The 25,474-nt window shown below is 42.0% G+C and overlaps 1 protein-coding gene across 1 annotated transcript in view; it reads right to left on the minus strand.

Moving 5' to 3' along the window:
- Positions 1–25,474, minus strand: part of dock2 (dedicator of cytokinesis 2) — a 100,978-nt gene that overhangs the window by 55,428 nt on the left and 20,076 nt on the right. Inside the window, exons 22-25 of the mRNA XM_085362612.1 lie at positions 22,186–22,294; positions 21,682–21,752; positions 19,831–19,937; positions 1,273–1,415 (exon numbers count right to left, since the gene is read on the minus strand). Coding sequence (XP_085218738.1) covers positions 1,273–1,415; positions 19,831–19,937; positions 21,682–21,752; positions 22,186–22,294 — 430 coding nt within the window. The remainder of the gene's footprint in view (positions 1–1,272; positions 1,416–19,830; positions 19,938–21,681; positions 21,753–22,185; positions 22,295–25,474) is intronic.

The following is a 25,474-nucleotide window of genomic DNA, read 5'->3' on the forward strand; positions in this document are numbered from 1 at the left end:
TGATGATGGCAGCAGCAGCCGTTCTTCTCTGCGTGAGTAGCTTAATGTTGTTCGTGTAATTTACGTTGAGTAGGCTAACCACGTTATTACATTAATGCATGTAAGGTGAACTAGCAAACATCACCATAGCTAAATGCGGCTGTCTTCTTGTTTGATGGCAGATACTCCCTTCACCCTGGCCAAAAAGGCTAAAATGACCAAAGAAAAAGAGGGAAACAGCTGAACATGAGAGGTTTTTGGACAAAGTTTGTGTTTTTTCCATTGTTTAAGCACTGCTTCCAGCCAAGAGTGATACCATATATGCCCCATAGCTGCAGAAAAGGCTAACATTGTTATCTTTTTACAAAAAACAGCTGAACATGAGAGGTTTTTGGACCAATTTTGTGTTCTCCATTCTTTAAGCACCGGTTTGAGCACCGTTTAAGCACCGGCACCGTTTCAAAAGTACCGATTTGGCACCGGTATCGGATAAAACCTAAACGATACCCATCCCTAGTCAAGGCTAGCTTCATTACATGAGAGGATGGCTGGAGACAAAACAGCTTATGGTTTTTCTGTAGATTCAACTGGGATGAAACAGAGCTCCGGGCTAGTTTCAATTTATCCAATTAGCGAGGAGATCCAGTAAAAAGAGACAAAGGAAATTTCATCTAATCTGTGGACTGGATCATTTTTACACTCACATTTCTGCAAAGATGATGGAGGTAAGATAGACGAATTTTCCGACAAAATGATACCCCGTAGGTTCAGTGTCTCATCAGATTCTGCTGAACTGTCTGCTTGGCCTAAAACAATCTTTACTATAAATGAAGATTGTACATTTCTGCCTGACCTTTCACCATTCGATATATGTTTATTGTCTCTACATAAACTCTGGAGTTATTGATGGTTCCAAAGATTAGGTCAAGTCACTTGAGTGAAATTAGGATCTGATTTTTGTTTCCCACTGACATTTGATTGTATCTGTGGGAAACTGGGACTGCTGTTATGAAGGGTAATTATTGCTACAGCATATTTGCTACAATTACACAGAAATCATCAAAATGAAAGAAACAAGAAAACAGGGAAGCGAGTGGCAACGTAGAGAGATTGGACAGAAAAAGCTCTGTAATGGCTTGTGGCTGTGGGACTTGGCTGTATACGAAGTCACACAGAACAACAAGTGTGGGAAAAGACCAGCTGCATAAAGATTAAATTAACTGTACCCTTAATCCTCTCCACAAATGAGAGATGAGATCAGTGTTTTATATAAATGGTTGCGTTGTGTCTCACCACATTGTTCCTGCTGAGGACTTCGAGGATGTTGTTGAGGAGCTCCAAACTGCTTTTCCTCTCATCGTGTGGGCCGTCAGCCATTGTGACCAGTGCCCCACTCAGCTCCCGCAACATCAGGGGTAACAACACATCACGGCATTCTGTAGGAACAAAAGGCAAAGAGTATAAGTAAGAGCACAACACTAAACACGGTGGCCAAAGACAGATAGTTTAAAGCAACAGAAAACATAAAGGAAAATCAGCATAATGCAGGATATGGCAGGAAGATTGTTAAAAATTTAGTCCTTTGGAGTTTTAAACTGTTTACATTTATATATATCAAAAGACAGACCATAAAAATTTACTTCAGTGTTATTCCTCTCTGAAAAACCAATCAAACACCTGTGGAGACTGCTGCAGCCACACAGCAATGAGTAATGATGCCACTGGACCATGGAGAAGAAATTCAAACCTCACCCCAGACTGAACAGTGGAGTGATCTCAATCAAGTGTCGATTTACAGTTCAGTGCACTGCTTTGTTAGATACAGTCAACACATCAATCACCGAACTATTATTTTCTCTTTCCCATTTTTCTGACGAATCCAAATCTTTGATTCCAAATACAATGGAATGAATTAAACACATTAAATTTACCAACATTTGAGCAGCAAGAGCATTAAAAACAGTCACTAGTCTTATAACAGTATGCACTCACATCTGTGCCTAATCATACATCTCTCGCAGCTCTTCTCTGGCAGTTGTTCAAAGTCATTTTGGGATTTATAGGGAACTACAAAAGTAGCAATGTATTGCAGTAGAAAGTGAAGCAAAAAGAAATGTGAATAAATAAAACAAGTTTTTACTACACTTAACAAAGCAGTAAACAACACATTTTCTTGAAATCTATTAGTCTAAGATTATTCAAGGATGCAATTTGTCAGTAAACTTGGTGGGTAGTTGTCCTGCTAGAAAATACAAATTTTCTGCCTTTTGATGTTTTAATGGTGAGGCCGAAGGCAGGACCAAGAATGCTGTAACTAAAGGATCAAACCAGTTATTTCCCATGAGCAACCAGCCACATTTTTCTATCAGGATTACACAGAAACTAAAAGATCAACTTTCTTGAAACCTGACAGAAAGAAAGAAGAAAGGCTAAAGTGTGAAGACATGAAATTCTACTGTGGATTTGGACCATGTTCTTTACAGACTTCACAGCCTGTTTTAGACTAATAGAAGACAGATTTTAAAATGTCATTCCAGCTTTTCAATGAATTTGCAAAGATTTTACTGAATTAAATAGTAAGGTGATTCACCTTAAAATTCATTGCTATGCCTCGGAAAACTTGCTTTTACTACACACAGGTATGCAGATAAGAACCTTGTATGGAAATATATGGTCGACATTCAACTTCTTTTAAGTTCTCAGAGCTGCTATTGTGGAGTGCCTAGAGACCAACTGTAGCATTAAGCCTTTGTATTGTCAAGGGTGAAGCAACAGGAAAATGAACTTAATTTGGGATTTTCTCACTGTGAGCCAATGTTGCTGAACCTTGGCATTTAGTACCTAAATGAAGAAGTTCTGTAGCCTGAGCCTGACTTCACCATATGAATGACAGACCTAAAATTATTTAGAGGTCATGAGGCAAGTTTACCTGAATTAATTTGAAAAAGCAAAAAAAAAAAACAACCCAACTTTTATTATGCAAAAGCTATGAGGAGGAAGTAATGAGTCTCAAGTTCCTAAGTTGAATTTGATAGTGTACCAAAGTGAACTAAAACCAATGATCCCTTCACAGGTATGAAAAAAGAACCATTTCCATTAATAATGAAATCCATCCATCCATTTTATTAACTGCTTATTCTGCATAGGGTCACGAGGGGGGCTGATCCTATCTCAGCTGACAAAGGGCAAAAAGCAATAGTTAAGGTGATAATGAAATGCCTGTCCATAATAGAAGCTGGACCCACACAGGTCATCAGCAGAAATGTCTGGAAAGGTTCCTCTAAGGAAGGCATCCTTCAGGAATTCACCTCTAATACTTTTTGAAGCCAGTAAAAGTTAGGCAAACCACCTTGTAGTCAGAGTTAAATAAATGTTTAACCATTAATTGCCGGTATTTAAGAAAACTGCCACCCTACTGGAATCTAACATTAACTGATCCTATCTATTTTTCTGCTTAAATACTTTGACCTCACCCTTTCTTGTCTTTTCTGCATCCATCCTTTTGCCCCCCCCACCACCTCCACTCCATCCCTCTCTTTGTAGCTGCAGGTAGACAGAGCCCATTAAAAGCTCATTTGGGCTGATGCTCGTTAGTTCCATTAATAACTGAGCTAAGCCTTATAGGCCTGCTGAGTGGATCCTCATCCCAACACTCACTTTATCACACAAACATGAAGAGAGGAAGGGGAATCAAAAAGGGAAAATGCATGCGTCACCGAATGCCCTCAATGACTCAAAGATGGAGGGAGGAGACTCCAGCCAAGAGTATTGTTGCTGTGCATCACTATATTCAAATGTGCCAAGACATTTAATATTTAAATCAGTGAATATGTAAAAATATCTGAACAAATAGATTTAATTTTTGAATCTGAAAGGAGATCTGCAGCTGTGTAAAGCATTTAATGAATAAATGAATAACATTTGCACAAATAATTTCCAGTTTGTGAGTGCATTAAGACAATCTGCATATAGGTTTGGAGATGCAGAGCAGAGTTTTGCAGTTACAAATCAGTCTGTTTGTGGCTAAAAGAAAAAGAAAAGAAAAAGCTTGTGTCACAAAAAATGAAACAGGATGGCCTAACGGCTTGTGTTGGCTTTTAGAAAGGTGGAGGATGGTGGTTTAGATTCTGTGAGCATTGCATTTTAGCAACCCTGCTAAATCTGTTTAATCCATCAAAGCAGAAACTCATCATCTTTGTCCTTTCAGACAGCGAAAACAATGAGTTGTGTTTTATAGCAGAAAGGTTGTGTGATCTGGCTTGGGAATTAATCCATCTGCCTTCTGGCTTGGATCTAACATTAAACCAGTGGACCTGTGCACTTTACTCCCTGGTGAAATAACCCCAAAGCCACCTGCTGCTTTATTGATCTAACAAATGAACCCAGTTGATATTTTGGGTGAAACATGTTCTCAGGAGAGAACGTGAAATGGCGAGAAGATGAGGTGGGAGGCGTTCATAGAGTAACCTGTGTTGCATTACTTTGACATGTCCCATTATGGAAACACAACCAACACAGCAAGTTTTGAGGCGTAAGCCAACCCTGACCCAGTGCTGTGAAGGACAAAGGAAGTGACTAACTCGACTTAGAGCACACTGAGTAGTTTTGTATAGTATGCTGGCTTTTTATTTGTACATTATATATTTTTGTTAATTTTTCTAATACATCTGTAATTTATTCTGTTCTAAATAATTAATTAACCTGGCCCTTGTGCTGCAGTAATTTACCCAGAATTTGAGCAGTGTGTAACTAATAAAGTCTATCTCTGTTTAAATAACGTACTTGTAGCTAAAAAAAGATGGTGCAGTGATTAATACTGTCACACAGGAGAAAGGTTCTGGGTTCAAATCTTGGAGTTTGCATGCTCTCCCTGTGGTTGCCTGGGGTTTGTCTGGGTTGTCTGGTTTCCTCTCAAAGTCCAAAGACATGCAATGCATGCTCGGTTAACTGTTGAATCCAAGTTAACAGTCTTGGATGTAATGTGATGTAGAGAAAGTGGTAAGTGTTGTTTTTAGTGTAGAGTGCTTGGATTGCATCTATTATTATAGGATATACTGTACAATATAAAGTGCCTAGGGGCGACTGTTGTTGTGTTTTGGCGCTATATAAATAAAAATGAATTGTATTGAATTGAACTGAATTGAATTGAACTGAGTGGCCAATAATAACATAAAAGCACTGCACAGTCCATTTTCAGTGTAGTTTAAAGCAAATACAAAAGCTGGAAAAAAGGAGAAGAAAAAAAGGAGTAAAAGTCAGGCTGAAAAGCTTCAAAAATGTGAAAAAGTTAGACTGAAAATCACTATTCTTAAGTTCAGGTTCAGTCTATAACTACTACTACTACTAAGCACTTGTGAACGTCTTAAGTTCTGTATATAACACTTTATATTCAGCCAAGTATTTTAAAATTTACCCCCAGCTGAAAAGAAATATAGCCTTTTGAAATAAGATGGTTCTTTTTGATACACCCTGAACAAAATCTGCAAAACCTATGCTGAGCTCGTGTATGTAGAGCCATTTCAGTCAGCAGCTATGTCCCATCTTAAAATTCATAAAACTGATAAATAAGAGTACCATAATAGCTTGCTCTTCTGTGACATCCTTTGATAGATCTGTGAGTGACAATTGTCTGTTTTTATTTTACTTTCTTTTCAAATCACGTATAGAACTTTTTAATGCAAGCATATAAATGAAGTACACGCTGCCTTAGTTATGGTCCTTCAGACTGTGTGCCTGATAGTCTTCAATCACCGATGCAGAGCAGTGCCTTTAACTTTGCAGGTATTTCTTTTTTACCTTGCTTGGCCTGGAATAACATCAGGAATGTTAATATCTGCTGCCTCTGTCTGAACAGCAGCTCTCTCAGAGACTTCTTTGAACTACATTTTGGTCCTCGGGGCCTCCAGTCTTGTAAGAACATCAGTGACCATGGGGTGCAGCTCCAGGTCTAGGCCATTCTTTAACAGGGCATTTAAAATAATGGCTATTTACTGTTAAAAAAACACTTTGTCTAGGTTTCTGACCTAACACTCTGACCCTGAAGGAAAACGTTTGTCTTCATACCTACAAAACCTTCCTTTTATGCTAATGAGGCTCAGATTGGTGGTACAATCAAGGTTCAGGTTCAAGGTTCTTTATTTGTCACATGCATAGTTATACAAGTATAACACACAGTGAAATGTAGCCTGACACGCTCCTCGACATGTGCAAAAATGGGGGGGTAGAGGAAGAACATTATATATATATATAATAGTATATACATTGGGTGAATGTGCAGTAGTAGCAGCAAGCAGGTGAATTCTGTACTTTAATATGAATAGACATCTGACTATTTTACAGAATAGACATCCATCCATCCATCCATCCATCCATCCATCTTCATCCGCTTTGTCCGGGGCCGGGTCGCGGGGGCAGCAGCCTAAGCAAAGAGGCCCAGACCTCCCTCTCCCCAGCCACCTCCTCCAGCTTATCCGGGGGAATACCAAGGCGTTCCCAGGCCAGCCGAGAGATATAATCTCTCCAGCGTGTCCTGGGTCTGCCCCGGGGCCTCCTCCCGGTGGGACATGCCTGGAACACCTCACCCAGGAGGCGCCCAGGGGGCATCCTTGTCAGATGCCCGAACCACCTCAGCTGGCTCCTTTCGATGTGGAGCAGCAGCTGCTCTACTCTGAGCCCCTCCCGGATGGCCGAACTTCTCACCCTATCTCTAAGGGAGAGGCCAGCCACCCTTCGGAGGAAGCTCATTTCTGCCGCTTGTATCCGCGATCTCGTTCTTTCGGTCACTACCCACAGCTCGTGGCCATAGGTGAGGGTAGGGACGTAGATCGACCGGTAAATTGAGAGCTTCGCTTTTACACTCAGCTCCCTCTTCACCACGACGGACCGGTGCAGCGTCCGCATTACTGCAGCTGCAGCCCCAATCCGTCTGTCGATCTCCGGCTCCCTTCTCCCATCACTCGCGAACAAGACCCCGAGATACTTGAACTCCTCCACTTGGGGCAGGAACTCATCCCCGACCCGGAGTGGGCACTCCACCCTTTTCCGGCTGAGAACCATGGCCTCAGATTTGGAGGTGCTGATCCTCATTCCCGCTGCTTCACACTCGGCTGCGAACCGTTCCAGTGCGAGCTGGAGGCCCTCACTCGATGAAGCCAACAGAACCACATCATCTGCAAAGATCAGAGATGAGATTCTGAGGCCACCAAAGCGAAAGCCCTCCGCCACTTGGCTGCGCCTAGAAATCCTGTCCATAAAAATTATGAACAGAACCGGAGACAAAGGGCAGCCCTGGCGGAGCCCATCACCCACCAGGAACGAGTCCGACTTATTGCCGGCAATGCGAACCAAGCTCTTGCAACGGTTGTATAGGGATCGAATGGCCCGTAGCAATGGGCCAGACACCCCATACTCCCGCAACACCTCCCACAGGACACCCCGAGGGACACGGTCGAATGCCTTCTCCAAGTCCACAAAACACATGTAGACTGGTTGGGCAAACTCCCATGAACCCTCAAGTATCCTGGAGAGGATAAAGAGCTGGTCCAGTGTTCCGCGACCAGGACGAAAACCGCATTGTTCCTCCTGTATCCGAGGTTCGACTAACGGACGAACTCTCCTTTCCAGCACCCTGGCATAGACTTTCCCAGGGAGGCTGAGGAGTGTGATCCCCCTGTAGTTGGAACACACCCTCCGGTCCCCTTTCTTAAAGATGGGGACCACCACCCCGGTCTGCCAATCCACAGGTACTGCCCCTGATCTCCACGCAACAAACTATAGGACAGAGGTGCAACAACTAGAGTCATGGTGCCACGACAATAACTTGGTCTTAAACACCAAAAAGACCAAGGAGATCATTGTAGATTTCCGGAAGAGGGGTCATAACAACCATCTGCCTCTCTTCATTGGCAGTGAGGCGGTGGAGAGGGTGAGCAGTTTTAAATTCTTGGGGGTAACTGTGACCGAGGACCTGTCCTGGGGCAACCATATCACCTCAGTTGTACGGAAGGCCCAACAGCGCCTCTACTACCTGAGGAGACTGCGGAGCGCACACATTCCCAGATCTCTGATGTTGAACTTCTACAACTGTGCCATCAGCAGCGTTCTGACGTATGGATTTCTAGTGTGGTTCCCCAGCTGCACCAAGGCCGATCAGCAAGCACTCCAGCGGGTGGTGAAGGAAGCTGGCAGAATTATTGGAACAAGTCTGCCAGAGATCAGTAATATCTTCCCCACTCGCTGTCTGAGGAGGGTGCACAGTATCCTGCAGGACCAACATCACCCTGCGCGCCACCTTTTCCATCTGCTGCCCTCAGGGAGAAGGTACAGGTCTATACAGGCCAGAACATCCAGACTGGCCAACAGCCTGTATCCACAGGCTGTGAGGCTCCTGAACTCTCTGCCCCCCTCTCACGGACAATAACCATATCCAACTTCTTAATAGCAATGAACTGGTCTGCATTGGTGCATCATATCTTTATTCTCTTCCCCCTCCTGCCCCCCCCCCCTCTTTCTTAAATAGATAACTATCATATCTGATATCATATCTCACAGTACAATAATATTGAATGGGTTGCATTGTTGTATTTTGTCATGTTTCTCAGGTCTTTGTCTGAATTTCTACGAACATTATTGCTAAGGATTGTCTTATTGCATTGGAGTCACACTGGGTTAAATATGTACACTTGGGTTTTAAGGGGTATTTATTATTTTCTTCTTTTTTTTTGGGTTGTATGGAAGCCCCAAACGCAATTTCATTGTTCTTGACAATGACAATAAATAAATAAATACTAAATACTAAACATTGCAGAGGCGTGTCAACCAGGACAGCCCTACAACGTCCAGAGCCTTCAGGAACTCGGGGCGGACCTCATCAACACCAGGGGCTCTGCCACCAAGGAGTTGTTTAACTGCCTCAGTGACCTCGCCCCCGGAAATTGGCGGGTCATTCCCCTCATCCCCAGACTCTGCTTCCTCCTCGGAAGACGTGTCAGTGGGATTAAGGAGGTCCTCGAAGTATTCCTTCCACCGCCTGACAATTTTCTCAGTCGACGTCAGCAGCGCTCCGCCAGCACTATACACAGTGCAGGTAGAGCACCGCTTTCCCCTCCTGAGACGTCTGACGGTTTGCCAGAATCTCTTCGAGGCAGTCCGAAAGTCTTTTTCCATGGCCTCTCCGAACTCCTCCCACACCCGAGTTTTTGCTTCAGCCACTGCCCGAGCCGCATTCCGCTTGGCCTGTCGATACCTGTCGGCTGCCTCCGGAGTCCCACAGGCTAACCAAGCCCGATAGGACTTCTTCTTCAGCCTGGTGGCTCCCTTCACCTCTGGTGTCCACCATTTGGTTCGGGGATTACCACCACGGCAGGCACCAACCACCTTGCGGCCGCAGCTCAATGCAGCAGCTTCGGCAATGGAGACGCTGAACATGGTCCATTCGGACTCAATGTCCCCAGTCTCCCTCGGAATGCTGTTGAAGTTCTGCCGCAGGTGTGCGTTGAAGATCTCGCGGACTGGGGCCTCTGCTAGACGTTCCCAGCACACCCTCACTACGCGTTTAGGTGCACCAGGTCTGTCCAGCGTCTTCCCCCGCCACCTGATCCAACTCACCACCAGGTGGTGATCAGTTGACAGCTCAGCCCCTCTCTTTACCCGAGTGTCCAGAACATATGGTCGCAGATCTGCTGATACGATTACAAAATCGATCATCGACCTACGGCCTAGAGCGTCCTGGTGCCACGTGCACTTATGGACACTCTTATGTTCGAACAGGGTGTTCGTTATGGCCAAACTGTGATTAGCACAGAAGTCCAATAACAGAGCACCGCTCGGGTTCAGATCAGGGAGGCCGTTCCTCCCAATCACGCCCCTCCAGGTCTCGCTGTCGTTACCCACGTGAGCATTGAAGTCTCCCAGCAGGACAACAGAGTCTCCAGGTGGAGCACCCTCCAGCACCCCCCCCCAGGGACTCTAAGAAGGCTGGGTACTCTGAACTGCCACTCGGCACATAAGCGCAGATGACAGTCAGGACCCGTTCCCCGACCCTAAGGCGCAGGGAACAAACCCTCTCGTCCACCGGGAAAAACCCCAACGTACCGGCAGCAAGCCGAGGGGATATTAGGATACCCACCCCAGCCCGCCGCCTCTCACCAGGGGCAACTCCAGACTGAGACAGAGTCCAGCCCCTCTCCAGGAGACTGGTTCCAGAGCCCAAGCCATGTGTAGAGGTGAGCCCGACTATATCTAGCCGGTACCTCTCAACCTCACGCACTAACTCAGGCTCCTTCCCCACCAGAGAGGTGACATTCCATGTCCCTATTGCCAGTCTTGGCAGCCGGGGGTCAGTCCTCCAGGGCCTCCGCTCCTGGCCGCCACCCGGCACACAATGCACCCGACCCCTATGGCGCCTCCTGCGGGTGGTGGGCCTGCGGGAGGATGGGCCCATGTCTCCTCTTCGGGCTGTGCCCGGCCGGGCCCCATGGACTAAGGCCCGGCCACCAGACGCTCGCCCTCGGGCACCCTCCCCGGGCCTGGCTCCAGGGCGGGGCCCCGGTAACCCTATCCCGGGCAGGGTAAACTGTTCCCTCGGTGTCCTTTTCATAAGGGTCTTATGAATCGCTCTTTGTCTGGTCCCTCACCCAGGGCCAATTTGCCATGGGAGACCCTACCAGGGGGCAAAAGCCTAGACAATATAAACATATTTAAAATTAAAGGAATTTGGAATGTACATTGTGCCTTGGTTTAGAGTGTCTGGAAGAGTCCTGTCTCAGTCAATCAAATATCATGGAACATTCCTGTCTTTCTTCTAAGTTTTATTTAAGCTACCTGATATTTTTAGTGGATAAAGTTTCTTGGCAAAAAAACCCCCCAAAGGCCTCAAGAGTCTATGACTACGACTATCTTCTATTATCATTGGTCTTAGAGTACTTTTCTACCATAATACAGTTTCTAATGCAAAGTGTCTTAATTCAGTTTATTCCACTTCCACTTCTGTAGCTCTGTCACTACTGTTTGTAATCAATTAATTATAAACCAATCATCCAGTCTGTCTCGTTGCCAGCTCTGTATTTCATTTAATCAATAGAAATACAGTACTGTGCAATTCTGAGCCTTTAGGGACTGTAAGTACATCTTTACATCTTTGTAGCTATCACAATGCGTTTAACTGCTCCCAAATCCATTTTGCTGCATGACAACAACTCTAAACATATTGCCGAAGCTGATGGGAACTGTCCTCAAACACAAGAAGGACAATGAGTTCCGTAATAGATGCTATGCCTCATCTCAGCAACATGTAGTCAGTCTTGGATTACGCAATACAAAAGCATATAAGACAACCCAAACCCACAGACCAACAGCGGTGGGTTTTCTTGAAACAAACTACTTGCTACCTAAAAAACTGTGTCCATCTGGTGGAAGTAAATAAAAAAATGTTAGGAATGAGGAAGAAAAGGCAAAAGAGAAAGAGAGAGAAAAAAACGTTGATTTCGTACTGAATCAGCGAGACTACAATGACTAAAACTAACATTGGTAAATGCAACAATGCTTGCACTTTAAAAACACACCTGTTATTTTACATTCAAGTGTCCTGTATGATTTAGTCGCATGTTGTAGCCTACACTCCAACAACGTAATAAATCAATTCAGCCATGCTGTGAAAGAGAACTTTGCCAACAGGCACTGACAAACAAATGGAAATCAGGGTCTTGCGGCAAACACGGAGATGAATTTTAACTTTTTTCTAGCTTATTCATTCCTGTTTCCTGTATGATTTAGTTGCATGTTGCAAGTTGTAGCCTACAGTGCAACAATGCAATAAATCAGTTCTACCATGCTGTGGACGAGAGTCTCGCCAGCAGACACTGAAAAACAAATGGAAATCAAGGTCTTGCAGCAAACATTGACATGAATTTTAACCTTTTTCTAGCCATCACACAAACCCATACACACAGGTGCTGCAGCACGACACGCAACATATTCCAAGCACACACCAGCACAGCTTCAAGTACTCATCTATATTCAATTCAAAATTTCTATTTATTCTAGCTGTAATCTCAGACTTTGATTATTTAATACCAATGGATGCCTGTGTGCCCAAGTGTGAATTGTCCTTTATATGTATGGTTTGGTCCTTCACCACTATTTGATGTGTACGCGCTTGAATGTCTTTGTGCCTGTGTAAAAGGGTGGTTATGTGTTCGCATTACCAAGTTCGTGAGAGCATACAAGCACCCATGCTGGCATGCCACCACACGGAAAGCAGCTTTGATGGCTCAGCAGCCAGCTCATCCTTTTTCTTTTCCATTTTTCTCATTTGACAGTCAAACACAATAAACTATCGCACATGATAATGAGATGCCGTATAAGTTTCCAAGAGGCATGTAAATCCGAGTTTCCCTTCTCCTACTCTCGATCCTCTTTTTCTTTCCTCCTCTGGTTGTTGTACTGTGCTTGCAGGAAGATAGAGCGATAGAAACGACGATAATGAGGTTTGGGGGCCCAACGACAAGTAAATCTTGCGAGCTGATAGGGGGCTGGGATGCGGCCAACTGTCTTCTCGCTTGGTGATGACTAAATGTCTCTCTCGTGTCACTATGGGTGTTTCCTCTCATCCACTCTCCCTCCATCCTTCATTTGTATTCCACCCCCCTTCATCACTTTTCTTCTACTCCGTCTTTAAACCCCATTTCGAATTTACAGCTGTACATTTCCGTTGAGCGTATTTATGCTGTGCCTGTCTGTCCACACTTCCCTGTTTTTAATTACTGCCTCAATACACTGCGTTAGTAAAATATATTTGACGTGCATGATTTAAAAAAGCTTTAAAAAAAATCTATCTCAAAATGGTTTAGTAGGACAGAATAAAAAAAAAGAGGTGCTTAAGATTGCCTTGACTGTGTGAATGAGTGCTCTCCCAAAATTACAGGCCAATACGTTACAGATGATAAAGCACACTAGTGAGTGATGGTGATACACAGTGGTGAAGATGCCTGCAACTACAATTTTTTACTGTGATTTCTGCTATGAGGTTGATATAAATCACCCCAGAAAAAGTGCACAATCTCTCAGTAAAAGGGGTTTTCTTGAATATAATGACTATTCTTCAGGGTTTTCTCCAATTATACAGAACATATACACATAAAGATATCCCACTATAGCAAAAAAGCCTTATTACACCAAGTATATGTTGGTATTTGCTGATTTGTCCAAAACGAAATGGGCATTTTTGTCATGTTTACCTGAAAAACAAAAACTTGCACCAAGTACAAGGATGCCATATACCAGATATTATCATGAGTTAATGCTTTGCGTGCTGTTTTGGGTTGCTGCTTTTATTTATTTATCCCTATATTTCACACAGTCTGTTATTTTTCTCGTTCTTTCCACCTGTCTTAGTCACCCTCTATGAGTCACAGACTAATTGCCACCACTCAACTCTGCCTTCCTCCCCTGTTCCATGTTCGATGTGACTATAAAATTGACTGACCAATTACTCTCTTGGTAGCATTAGTTGCTACACCATTTTGATCAATTTAACCAAAACAGATCAATGTAGATGAAAGCCTTGTGGTCAACCACCTCACTGCTTTGACTGATGGGCAGATTTATTCCCAGTGCCCTCTAATCAGAGAGTAATACATCACAAAGCTGCTGGCTCGAGCTAAGCCTATATCTGATCTTGGTTTTTAAATCCTGCTTTGTATTTGTTCAGATTATATTATAGTTTATCCAATTTACTCAAACGTTGCAATTCTTTGTCATGGTATCTTCAATGGCATCCACTTCTGCAGTTATCACTGATGCTATACAATAGCCCACAACTTCAATAGGGATCATTCAGTCTTAAATACTCCCAGAAACCTTCGAAATTTGGAAGGTTAGCAGTAAAGTGGAAACCCAATGATTTACAATACAATACTGCTCTGTCAGGTTCTCATCTGTAGTTAACAGTAACGCATGCTCACACAATGAATTATTAGTGTTCACAGAGTGTGTCCCTCTCCTGCCCTTGTATGCATTCAGTTTCCACTGAGATTATCCCACAGAAATAAGCATCAGAATATAAATGAGGCAGAGGGAGCCCTTGAGACAGAGGCATTTCCCAAAATGATTGAACTCCTTTCATTTTGCTCCATTAAATGTCATCCATCCCTTTTTTCCATGTCTCTCATTCACAAATTACCAACCGACAGCAGCTACCTCTTTCTCTGTCATTAACCTTTTGAACCATCGACCCAAGGCTCTACAATGACCACAGCTATTCTGGGTCAGCGTGTATAACAAAAATGGCTTGGCAGATGGCTCCTGCTCTCAAAAAGCCCAACACACATATTTATCCACACGCAGGCCACTCCTTCAGTTTACAAATCCAGTTTACATTGCTAATTCTCTACAGGCTTGACTGTCAGTCTTCGCTGGTTGGTTGCGGGCATTATCGCATTGCATTTAAAGTAAGCCGTGACACGAGACTTAATGTGATGTAGCAAAAGCTAAATTAACGTAACGCAGCATAAAATAATGCATTAGAGCATGATACAGGAGAAGAGAAGAGAAGAGAAGAGAAGAGAAGAGAAGAGAAGAGAAGAGAAGAGAAGAGAAATGCTGCAAACAAACACTTCATCTCATAAGAAGCAGAACTGAGAACAGTGCTTAGAGACAGCCTGACGGGACAGCAATATGACTATTATGTTTTTTTAATGTTAGCATGTCTTAATATATCTATGTAACTACAGATAAAGCATATGGAATCATTGGGGATTACTGGACCACCAAGCAAACGGTTTAAAAAAATCAGTGTACTCACACACCTTAAGCTGCTGTAAGCCTGTGAAATTTAAACATTTAAGCTCAAACAGCTGTTTTGATAATGAAAGAAACGCAGCTTTTTCTGGTGCATTCAAACACCGGCTCACTTGCAGGTTAATCCTGTTACGTATATCTTATATAATCTTTTCACTACTGCTTTTAAATAAGACAGAGTTGTAGCCAGATCCTTCTTGGTCCCTTGACAACTTTGTCACTCAAACCTCTCTTAGAAACCAGAAGTATGAAACCACATTCAGCTATAACTGAGGCCTAATGTGACCTGTCCTTAATGCTGATTGACAGAGAGTGTAGGAACAACTGAGATCACTCAGCACTGATTAAACCCTGACGATAATAACTGTACAGTACATCAGTCTTCCATATTCATCAAGCTCTGACATGCATCCGTTAAGTAATCACAGCAGGAGAAATATAGACACGGGTGTGAACATTGCCAACAATACTGTATAATGCATGGCAGTATAATACAAGCAATTTATATAATGAGATTCATGCCATTTGTAGAGATTGATACATTAAAATTAAAGAATGTATCATTTTAGGCACCATAGCACAGACAGCTTTCTGAGTTTTTGCACTATGGGTTATTTTTACACCCAGCTGTAACTGTTCTTCGCAGATGGCCATTACACTCAAATATATGGGCTTAATTTAATCTGTTTAATATATACTACAATATGAATGACATAACTTGTTTCAAGCTGTGCAGACAGAAGATGGAGAAAGCTGGAGAAATGAAGGTTTGGCTGAGAAAAAACGTGAAGGTTAGTGGACGGAATAAAGGACTTTGACCAGCTTTGGGAAATGAGTGGGCAAACAAAATGACAGGCTCATCCCCCTGTCCCTCTGCTCTTTGCTCTCCCTGATCTCTCATTGTTTTTTTTTCCTTTATCAGTGCTGATGCTCTCAATCTGTCACAGCGATTGCCTCATGGCATAATAATTTGACTAAATTGAGCCATAATGCGCCTTGTAAATTTAATTTTGTCTCAAAACCAGATTAACCCATATGACAGGATGCACATGTCTATCTATGCGCGTCTGCCAGCACGGGTATGTGCGCATTGTGCATGTTTGTGTGTGGATACACTATGTGCTTGCCAAGACCCTTAATCCCAGGAGCGTATGCTGAATAAATCAGGAGTATTTCTGAGTGGGAGAAAAAAAATCCCTGTCCCTTCAAACACTGCCCATAGATTCAAAGAGTTAAGCACACATGGACAGACAACATCAGCAAGTTGAACACAATCGCACAACTAGATCTAGGACTGGAGAAAAATTAATACATGTGACCATCTGACTGGTCTTCATCATAAATAATGCACTCTGCTGGATGCTTTACTTCTGCATTTAGCAGAATAAGTGCAGAATACAAAAACAGTGCATAAAAGTATTTTAAGTATTTCAGTATGGTAGTTAAAAACTACTAGACTTAGAGCAAAAAGTAATGAAATGTTTGATCAATTGTTTCTCTGTTATAACAATGATTCTTCTACTTGTGTAAAGCTTGTGTTTTTTCCATGAAGTGCTCCCACGTTTGTAAGAAGAATCCATTTGTGGGTTGAACAGCAGAGTAGAGTATGTAGGTTGTGCCAATGATAAACTTGCCAAATCTTCCTTGCCAATGCCAAACAGCTTATTCTGTGACCAACACAAGCGCATTGGCTGACTTGCGACAGATGAAGAATGGGATACCATCCCACTGCAGTGTGCACTGGTGACCAGCATGATGGAGAGGTGCCAGGCTGTTGTTACCATCTATGCTTCTTCCAAGTGCTATTGGGGTCCCCCGTTTGTTAAATTAATAAACTGTTACATTTTCAATATTGTTTCTTCAGACTTCAATCATCCGACTGAATAAACAACACCAAACAAGAGTCCTGTTTGGTGGGTCTGCTGCTCAACCCACAAATGCATTTTTCTTACCAGTGTGGGACCATTTAAGGGAAAATAAACAACAGTATAAGACTTATTACCAAGAAACATTTTACAGCAAATAAATAATTGACCAAACACAAATTTCCTTTCTTTTTGTGCTAAATTTAAAGCATACTTGCATTCCAGATTTTATGTTTTATAAAAAAAATAATAATAATAAAAAATAAACCTCATCAGACTGGTCATTTCCACTAAGTGTCAAACATGAACAAGAACTGATCTCCTGTCACATTCATACACTCACACACCCACCATCCTTTCCCATCATCTGACCACTCTTACACTGAAGTGGTGTCAGCAGTGTGACATTTTTCCCTGGAGAGTGAGGTAGGTAGGTTTGCTCAGACAGTTGGGATTATTAAATATGTATTGCAGCACAGTGATAGGACACCACAGGCCATTAGGTATTATAAATATATAATTCAGCTCAGCTACATATTTCAGCGTCCTGGATAAATGGCACACTAGCATACAAGCCTCCTTATTAGCATCCCAATGCTAAAATGCATCTCAATTAGACTGAGTGTCAGGTCTCATTTGGTGAGGCAGGGATCGAGATGGAAAGGGCCAGTGTATAAATGACAGAATAAATGAAAGCGTTGTGCCAAAATATGGAGGAAAAGAAAGCAGCAGAGGAAAAAGGTATCACTGACCAACAGTTTGCAGATTTGCTGATATATTGATTGTGAGCTGGGCTTAAACTTTAATCATTTCTGGACTGTTTAATAGCAACGCGAGTGAAGTTACTGGTCTCACTAACTCTTTTTTTCATTTTTATACTCTCCTAATCCCATTTTTTTCTCCTCTTGACACTACCATTCAATGGTGCGCTTAACTCTTTTTTTCCAACAAGCCATATCTCCTCCCTATTCCTCTGTCATCCATCTTTACCATTCTTTAGCTATCCTTCTCTGCCTGACCATCCTTTAGCAATAATCATGTCACCCTCTATCCTTTCTTTCTAGTCAGCTTAATAAATGCTCCTTTTTCTGCCCTGCTCCTTGAAAAATCTCTTCCTCAACCTTTCCTTTTAACTAGCCTCTCCACTGCCTCTGCCTAGGTCCATTTCAACGTCGTCCAGCTAAACAGACATTTGCAGTTTAGAAAACATGGCAGTAATTAGAGAACTTTTTATGGCACAATCAACAGTATTTTGTCCCTCAAAAAGTTAGCTCTTTTTCTCTGTATCACACTTTCTGTTTTCCTCCCCATCATGCCCCTACACTGCCTTTGCTTTCACTTTGATCGCTTGTGTGACTCTGAGCATGTTGACAGCAAGCCAGAGGGCCAAACCTGTCACATCATCCCCTGTGGAATCAATCATCTAACCCAGGATCAATACCAAAGAACCATATCCTCAACTGAATACCGACTCAGCTGACAGCAACGGACTATTCAAAAACAACATTCAAAGCAGTCCACACAACCACTTAGCATACACCACTGCACAAACACAGATTCGCAAACACACTCACACTCAGACACAGTCTCAGCTACTCTGAAACCAATGCATACAAATATATTTGCAGGTTGTGTATGAGAATGCTTCAGAGATGCTTCACAGGGAGCAATGTTCGTGATTCAAATACGTCTTTCCCAGCATGTCATCTAGCTTTTCTCAGTGTCACTAAGACTGATATCAGTTTCAAACTCACTCACTCACTGTCTGCCTCCAATTAATCAGTTTTTACTGCAGAGGTCTGATTATGGACCCATTTATTGAGTCTATATTATACAGCAGCACAACATAGGATCACTCTATCCATCATCGAGCAGACCTCTGTAGGGGAATTTACCACTTATCAGCCCACTACAAGCGAATTAGACAGACATAATAGGGCTGAGCAGAGGCAGGGGGTTGAATGAGGCTAGTGCACAGTATGCGATCATCGATGTGTGGTACACTTTAAAGGAACAATACTGATAAAATGATGTGTCCCCGGTAGCCATTTAAAATCTGGTGAAAATCATTTACGAATAGAGAAGGAATTGGGTAAAAAGTGACACATTAATGACAGAGTTCTGGAAGGGCTTCCAGTTTTATCAGCTACAAACGTACAATATCACTTTTCCTTTAGCAGACAGCTGACATCGCCCGTGACATTAATATGTCTAGGACTCATCTTTCTCTCTATTCAGCACCAACACCTAGTGAGCTGTGAACAGTCAACTCATTTCAGTTTGCAATATAGCTTTTGGACATGGGATGTTCATTGGAATGTCAAAACCAAAATCCCCTCACATCGCACACCAGGCTCAAGATATTTTAATCTCTGTGAGACTGACTTGAAGTGACCTTTACCATCAGTGTATAAATACAAAAATCGGTGCCACTTGTGCTGATTGTAATAAGATGGTATCTGACTCGTGTCCATTGCGCTGATTGCAATGTTAGTGTAGGTGAGCATAGCAGGACTAAAATCATATGTTATAATATCAGCATCAAACAGCTACGTCGCTTCTTTGATCTCAACAGAAAATAGGCCACACAGAGAAGACTACCTGACAAGCTAAACACAAAAATAAATCCTAACTAAGGCAGCTGACGATTTTAAGTTAGGCTTATTCTTTCATTTTGAAATCTATTGACAAAGAAATTCATAAGAGAATCGGGCAACTATGAAAAATTCATGAAACTGTCAGTTTGATGCAACTAAAAAAAGGCTTCATCAGAACATGTGTCTTTATTGCAGTAAACCGAATAAATGCTCACAAACCCATTATGTCCTTTACTGTTTGGCTAATGCTTTTATTCTAAGTGCTTTACTGGATTGTCCCACAGCTAGGAAATGGAACATTACCCTTTCTGTATTACTGTGATCAAACCTTTAGTGCAAAGAGCACCCTCACTGGCCATAAAGTACAGTAGAAGCAGTCTGGTACAGTTGCTGAGCTAGAATTACTTACTGTAGCATAGACCTTTTAACTTGATCACTACTGTTAAGTAAGAAGCAACGAATGTTTTATAGGATTTTGAAGGATTTCACTCAGAATGTATATGTGTATTTGTGATTCGCTCTTTACACAGCATGAAGTCTGCTGTTTGTTAGTAACTCAGTGCTGAAAACTGTTAATGGAAAAAATGATGCACCTTGTCTCTGGAAGAGCTGGCTGCTGACAATTTCAGTCATAGAGGCCACCTTCTGTTTCTGGAGTTTCTCAGGAGGAATGCAGGAGTAAAAGTCATGCAGCAACTGACTGCGGAGAGAAAATGACACAGAGGAAAATGAATAATCATAAAAGATTATCACATGGGGAACAGCAACTGGACACACAAAATATTCAGAAATTATATTTTTACACATTTTATACATCTCACCAAGCATTACTAATTCACACAATGTAACTGCTTCAAAGATCAAAAGCAAAACCATCCCTGGTTTAGACACATCACCTTTAACATATAAAATATGCAACCACTAGAAGCAGCAGTTGTATCACAGGGAAGAGCAGTGTATGCCGCATGGAAAACAAATGAGCTAAAGTCTGCACACATCTTAATGAAGACATGGGTTTGACTTATCCTCTGCCCCAAATTCAATTTTGGAATAATTAAATGGGCTGGTTGCAAGCCCTGACGCCACTTAGAAAGATTGAACGCTCAGAACATGGCAAACCCTCGGTCTCAATTTTTTGTCTGTATCTCACTTTGTCTCTGTCTCCTTGAATTATGCCACACAGGCTGCTGCAGCACTTTCAATAATGGCATAAAAGAAGAAAATGCAAACCTTCTGCTCCCAAACTAAACATAACACAAAGGTCTGTGTGACTTTTGATGTCCCCCAAGCTGGCACAGGAGCAGGCTCGAGTACAGAGGATCAGTGAAGTCCACTAATCATCTGGGCTGAGTCTAATTAAAATCCAAAATGTCACTACATACTCTGTGGAGATGCTGCAGATACCCTGAGTAACAAAACACATCCTTAGCAGACAATGTCTTCACTAGTACCACTGCACAGATCACACTACAGGTGCGTTTACAAGGTGTAGAAATGTAACTATACAGGACACGATACAAAGCTTTGATGTCCACCTCGAGCAGCGTAATTGTAATTCACATGGCCTGTTTGTGGAAACTCTGCTCGAGGCGATCCTGATCAGGAATGCAAAGGGGACTTTACTTTCAAGTTCAGATGGCTGCGATATGTTTGTGGATATGTGTGTAAAGAATTGCACAAGACAGAATATAAAGGGTGAGTGAAGGGGTTTGGGATTGGGAGATAAAAAAAGGAAATGAATGACAAAAGACAGAATATGATAATATATGCCCTGACTTTTAACTCTGCCTCAACACTCATCTTCGTGTGTGAGGCAGGTGTTTAAGGTAGCACCTCTGTGACACTGTGTTGACATCGAGCCACTAGAGGGACTGAACTGGCAGATGCAGACAGTCCACGAGCTCAGACACGGACACACAAAACCCCACAGGTCACAGAAAGGTGAAAAGACAATATATGAGGATGGGAAGGTTTAAAAACTGAATGTGGCAAGACAAGAAAACATACTAACTGGTGAAGTATGCACACTGATTGTATGTTTCAGTTGGGTCAAGGAAAGGTTATGCCAGTCTTTCTAAGTCATTTTGTTCTTCAGGACTCTGAGAATAAAAGAGAAGGGGTTCAAATGGCTTTTGTTTGATGGTTCTGCTAAAATTGTCATTTCACTCAGGGGCACATAGAGGAGAAGCAGAGTGTGTTGGAGTGTTTGTCCTTGTGTCCACGTCAGTTTGATGGGATTGTTATCACCTGATAAAGGAGGTAAGGTTTAACCACGATGGAATATGGGAGGAAATAGAAGAATAAGGGTCACTGAATAAAGCCAAGTGGGAAACGTGAGGTGAAAAAACTCATATATTCTCTCTGTAGGTGTGAACGAACAAGACCAAAGATAAAGTGCTAGTGTGTGCATATCTCTCTGTTTGTGAGTTTAAGGATAAGCTTACCTGAGAAGCTTGGCATCAAATACTTTCTCCACATCTTGCAGGACTGTTGGCAGGTACTTCAGAGCAGCAACCTAACAACACACACATGCACACACACAACACGCAACAAGTAAATCGTGTTAAATTACTGTCTTGAAACCCTGTGCAAGGTGACTTTGCCATCAAACAGGCATTCTCCACATGTGTTTAAAGGGGGTGTTTCATTTTTCACTGGGCTCTTGTCTTTCTACCTAACTTTTTCTGATGTTTTCTGTTTGTATGTCTGTGTACGTGTAGGCACAGAGAATAAGAGGAAAACACTAAGCAGCAGAATACTGATGCAGTCAAAAACAGACTTTGAGAAGTGGGAGCATGAGGCGAAGGTGAGACATAGTGAGACAGGACGTCTAGCAAAACAGAAGGAGCGGAAAAAGGGTTCGGATAAAGATGAAAAGTATATAAAAACAATGTAATGAGGTGCACTAGGTTGTGAAGCGTGGATGCAGGGTGAGTGTATGTGATTACCCTGAGCAACAGTGTGGTGGTGTAGTCTGTTCTCATCAGATTGTTGATTGACTCAAAAAGCCTCCTCAGCGACTCCTCAAACTCTTCCTGCTCCTTCCCCTCGTACAGCCTAGAAGCGCAGAAAAACGTGAAAAGAGAAGACGGGAGACCGTGTCAGTAATTACAGAGGAATATGAATAGTGAACAGGTTATAAAAGAAACAATACGGATTAAAACAGCAGAAAATAAACAAGTGTACTAAATAATCAATGAGAGTGAGAATGGTCAAAAAGGGCAAAAAAGACGCAATAAGTCTCATTTATAATTGATACATATGCATACTGATACATATATCAGTTTGTACTATAAATGATTAATTCGATAAACAGAGACTGGTGGATAATTATTTCAAGGTTTTATTCACAATATTTTATGTTATTCTATTTTCTTTCTCTTTGCAAACCAATAGATCCCCTTGCATAAGCAGCTGAGACACGCACTTCTAGAAGTAATATGATCACAAGATGTCAGGCCATGTGTAGCTCATTCATAGGTCATTCATAAGGATGCGTGCCATAGTCAGACACTTCAAAGAGGAATGTTGTCCTCTACTAAATAATGCCTGCTGTACTTGAATGATTTTTCTGTAAATGGACTGGAGTACTTTTCTACTCTGAATGAGCACTCAAAGCCTCATTCACCCAGTCACACACACATACATATCTAAACCTAATCACCTTATCCAACATTCACACACACTCTTCACACACACTCTTCAGTAAATGCATAAGGGAAAGTCAGGGGTCAGTATGATGCCCAGAAGCAAAATGGAAGAACTGGGAATCAGACCTTCAACCTTCTAAACAGTAGACAACCCGCTTTACCTCCTGAGCCAAAGCCAAACTAAAAAATCAGCCCAAATTAATTTAGTGGGTAAAAAAGTCCACATCTCCTCAAATCCTAAATCTACTGTTATTGCAGCTCCACAACAACCTTAGTTCTTAAGTAGCCAATTTTATACCGCTGATAAGTTTTAGTGGCTTTCCTAAAAACAACCAGTGTTTCTCTTCACAGTTTAAACTGATTCCAGGCTTGTAATGAAAGGTTTGTTAAGTTATCTTCATCTTTTCTGTGCTGCCATTCTTTATATGAAATCAAAGTCACTTAGCACAGAGTGACACTGCATCTGAATTTTTTTGATTTTCTGGATATGGGGTATAAACTAAACTGGCTACAGTTCCTCGTATCTTCTTTCTGTAACAGGAGTGCACTTTAAACCCTAAGTCAATCATTTATTTAGCATACGAAGCTGTAAAACCCACGAAAAACTGCCTAGGTAATTACACAGCAAAGCAATATCTTTGATTTAATGTCCTATATTCAATTGTAGTAATGGAGAAAAAACAATGCAGCATTACACTAACAAAATGAAGCCAGTTTTTGCAACTGAACACTGATAAGCACTGACTGTTGTAACTACAGCATCCTGTCACAAGAAAAGGCTGGCTGATTGTGTTGCTTCTAACATCCCCTCAGGTCTACGGGCTAGCGCATTAGCAAACTTTATTGCCATCCATCTCTCCACCCATTTCCTTCCTCCTTCTCCTCACTGTGTTTGAGCGATTCAATTGCACTGTGCAGTTTTTAATTACAATGGAAGTTATGAGTGCTGGGGGGAAGGATTAGCATGTGGCACACAGCAAATTTAGCATGTGGAGGGATGGATTAGGCAGTAACACACAGAGGTATTATCACTGGGCTCTTTGCAGAGTACAGTTATGATTACACACGCATTGTCCTGCTAATCCACCAGCCCTGTCTGTGCGTGAGTGTTTCTGTGTGTGTGGGGGTGTGTATGTGTGTGTCTGTGCACACCTGCGTGGGTGTTATCTACAGTTGATGTGTTAGTGCTGCTATGCTAAGACTGGATTGTGCACTCATACCACAAATACGCACTTCTCCTGCATTTTACACAATAGATGATCACTTTACTCTTAACCTAAATTTTATTTGCTCACGAAGCGTACACTAACACAAAATTATGTAAATTTAAGAAAGGAGTGAGCGGCAGAGAAGAAGTCTGATTAAAAGAGGGGCTGAAGAGCAACTCAGCTGCAGATATTGTAGTTGTAAAAATAATGTCTTCAAGACACCAGTAAACATGACATATGAATTTCTAGTCATAAATATCTCCCTGTTCTGATTCGTAATTTTAATCGGCTTCCCTGGAGTCGAAGTGCTCATTGCTGCAATATTTTGACTGAAATGAGAATAACCAAAACCTCTAAGATGCATCACCAATGAGCGTAACTGTAAAAAATCCTCTGATTATTGTTTGGTCTGTAACGCTTGAAATGTTTCAATCTGATCGATGGAACAGAGTCCCAAGGTACGCATCAATGTGACCCTGAATTTTAGTTGGGAACTATTTTTCCTGTAATTAGTCTTTTACTGTCAAAGCACTATCCTTTTCTGCCTGCTTTTATATTAAATAATAAGATGTGTTAACAATAAGATAACAAAATTCAAAAGCTCAGACACAGACTTGTTTCACAGCAACCATTTTCCAGTGAACTGGTAAGTAAACACAGGTGTTACTAATGACATTAAAGTTCTATTTAATTTAGATGCAGAGGATTAATGTGATTAGTAACACCTGTGTTTACCTTCTTTGTAATATAAAAATGGCTGCTGTGAAACAAATCTATTGTCATAACTAGAAAACACTGAGCTGATAATAAAATGATCATCTAATAATTTTTTTATCACATTAATAAGAATAAGTCTTCATATTAGAAAACATTCTTTTTCATGTGATATAATTACATGCAGTTTACTTGAGGTGAACATATTAAAGAGGACTGTGAGAGCGATTAACTAGACACCAGAGAAATTACAAGCTTGAAGCTTGGAGGACAAAAAGAAGCAAAATTTAGAATTGCTTGCCTTACATATTTCTGAAGTACACATTACACATTCATAATAGATTTTGAACACGAAGCTGGTTTGACAACCTAATAAATCTTCAATGCCACCTATTTAACTATTAATGACTGCTAGTCTTCATGGTGACGGTGATGAAGCCTTACAGATGCATCTACAGCACGGTGGCTCCCCTGAATATGTGATTTTCTCTCTGCGTGACAAGGCCTTAGAGTAGAGGAGAAATCTGATGTGAAAACTTTAGATGCAGAGGAAGCTGAAACTGTCAGCAGCAGGTAGTTGGTAGACAAAGAGACAGAAAAGGAGAGAGAGAAGCCGAGAAGAAGAGTGAGATTTATCGCCTTAGAAACACCCAGGGGATGCTGGT

This window comes from Diplotaxodon limnothrissa, linkage group LG2 (genome assembly GCF_057381915.1).
Source record: "Diplotaxodon limnothrissa isolate DT_005_m linkage group LG2, D_limnothrissa_male_GT1.1, whole genome shotgun sequence".
Classification (NCBI taxonomy): domain Eukaryota; kingdom Metazoa; phylum Chordata; class Actinopteri; order Cichliformes; family Cichlidae; genus Diplotaxodon; species Diplotaxodon limnothrissa.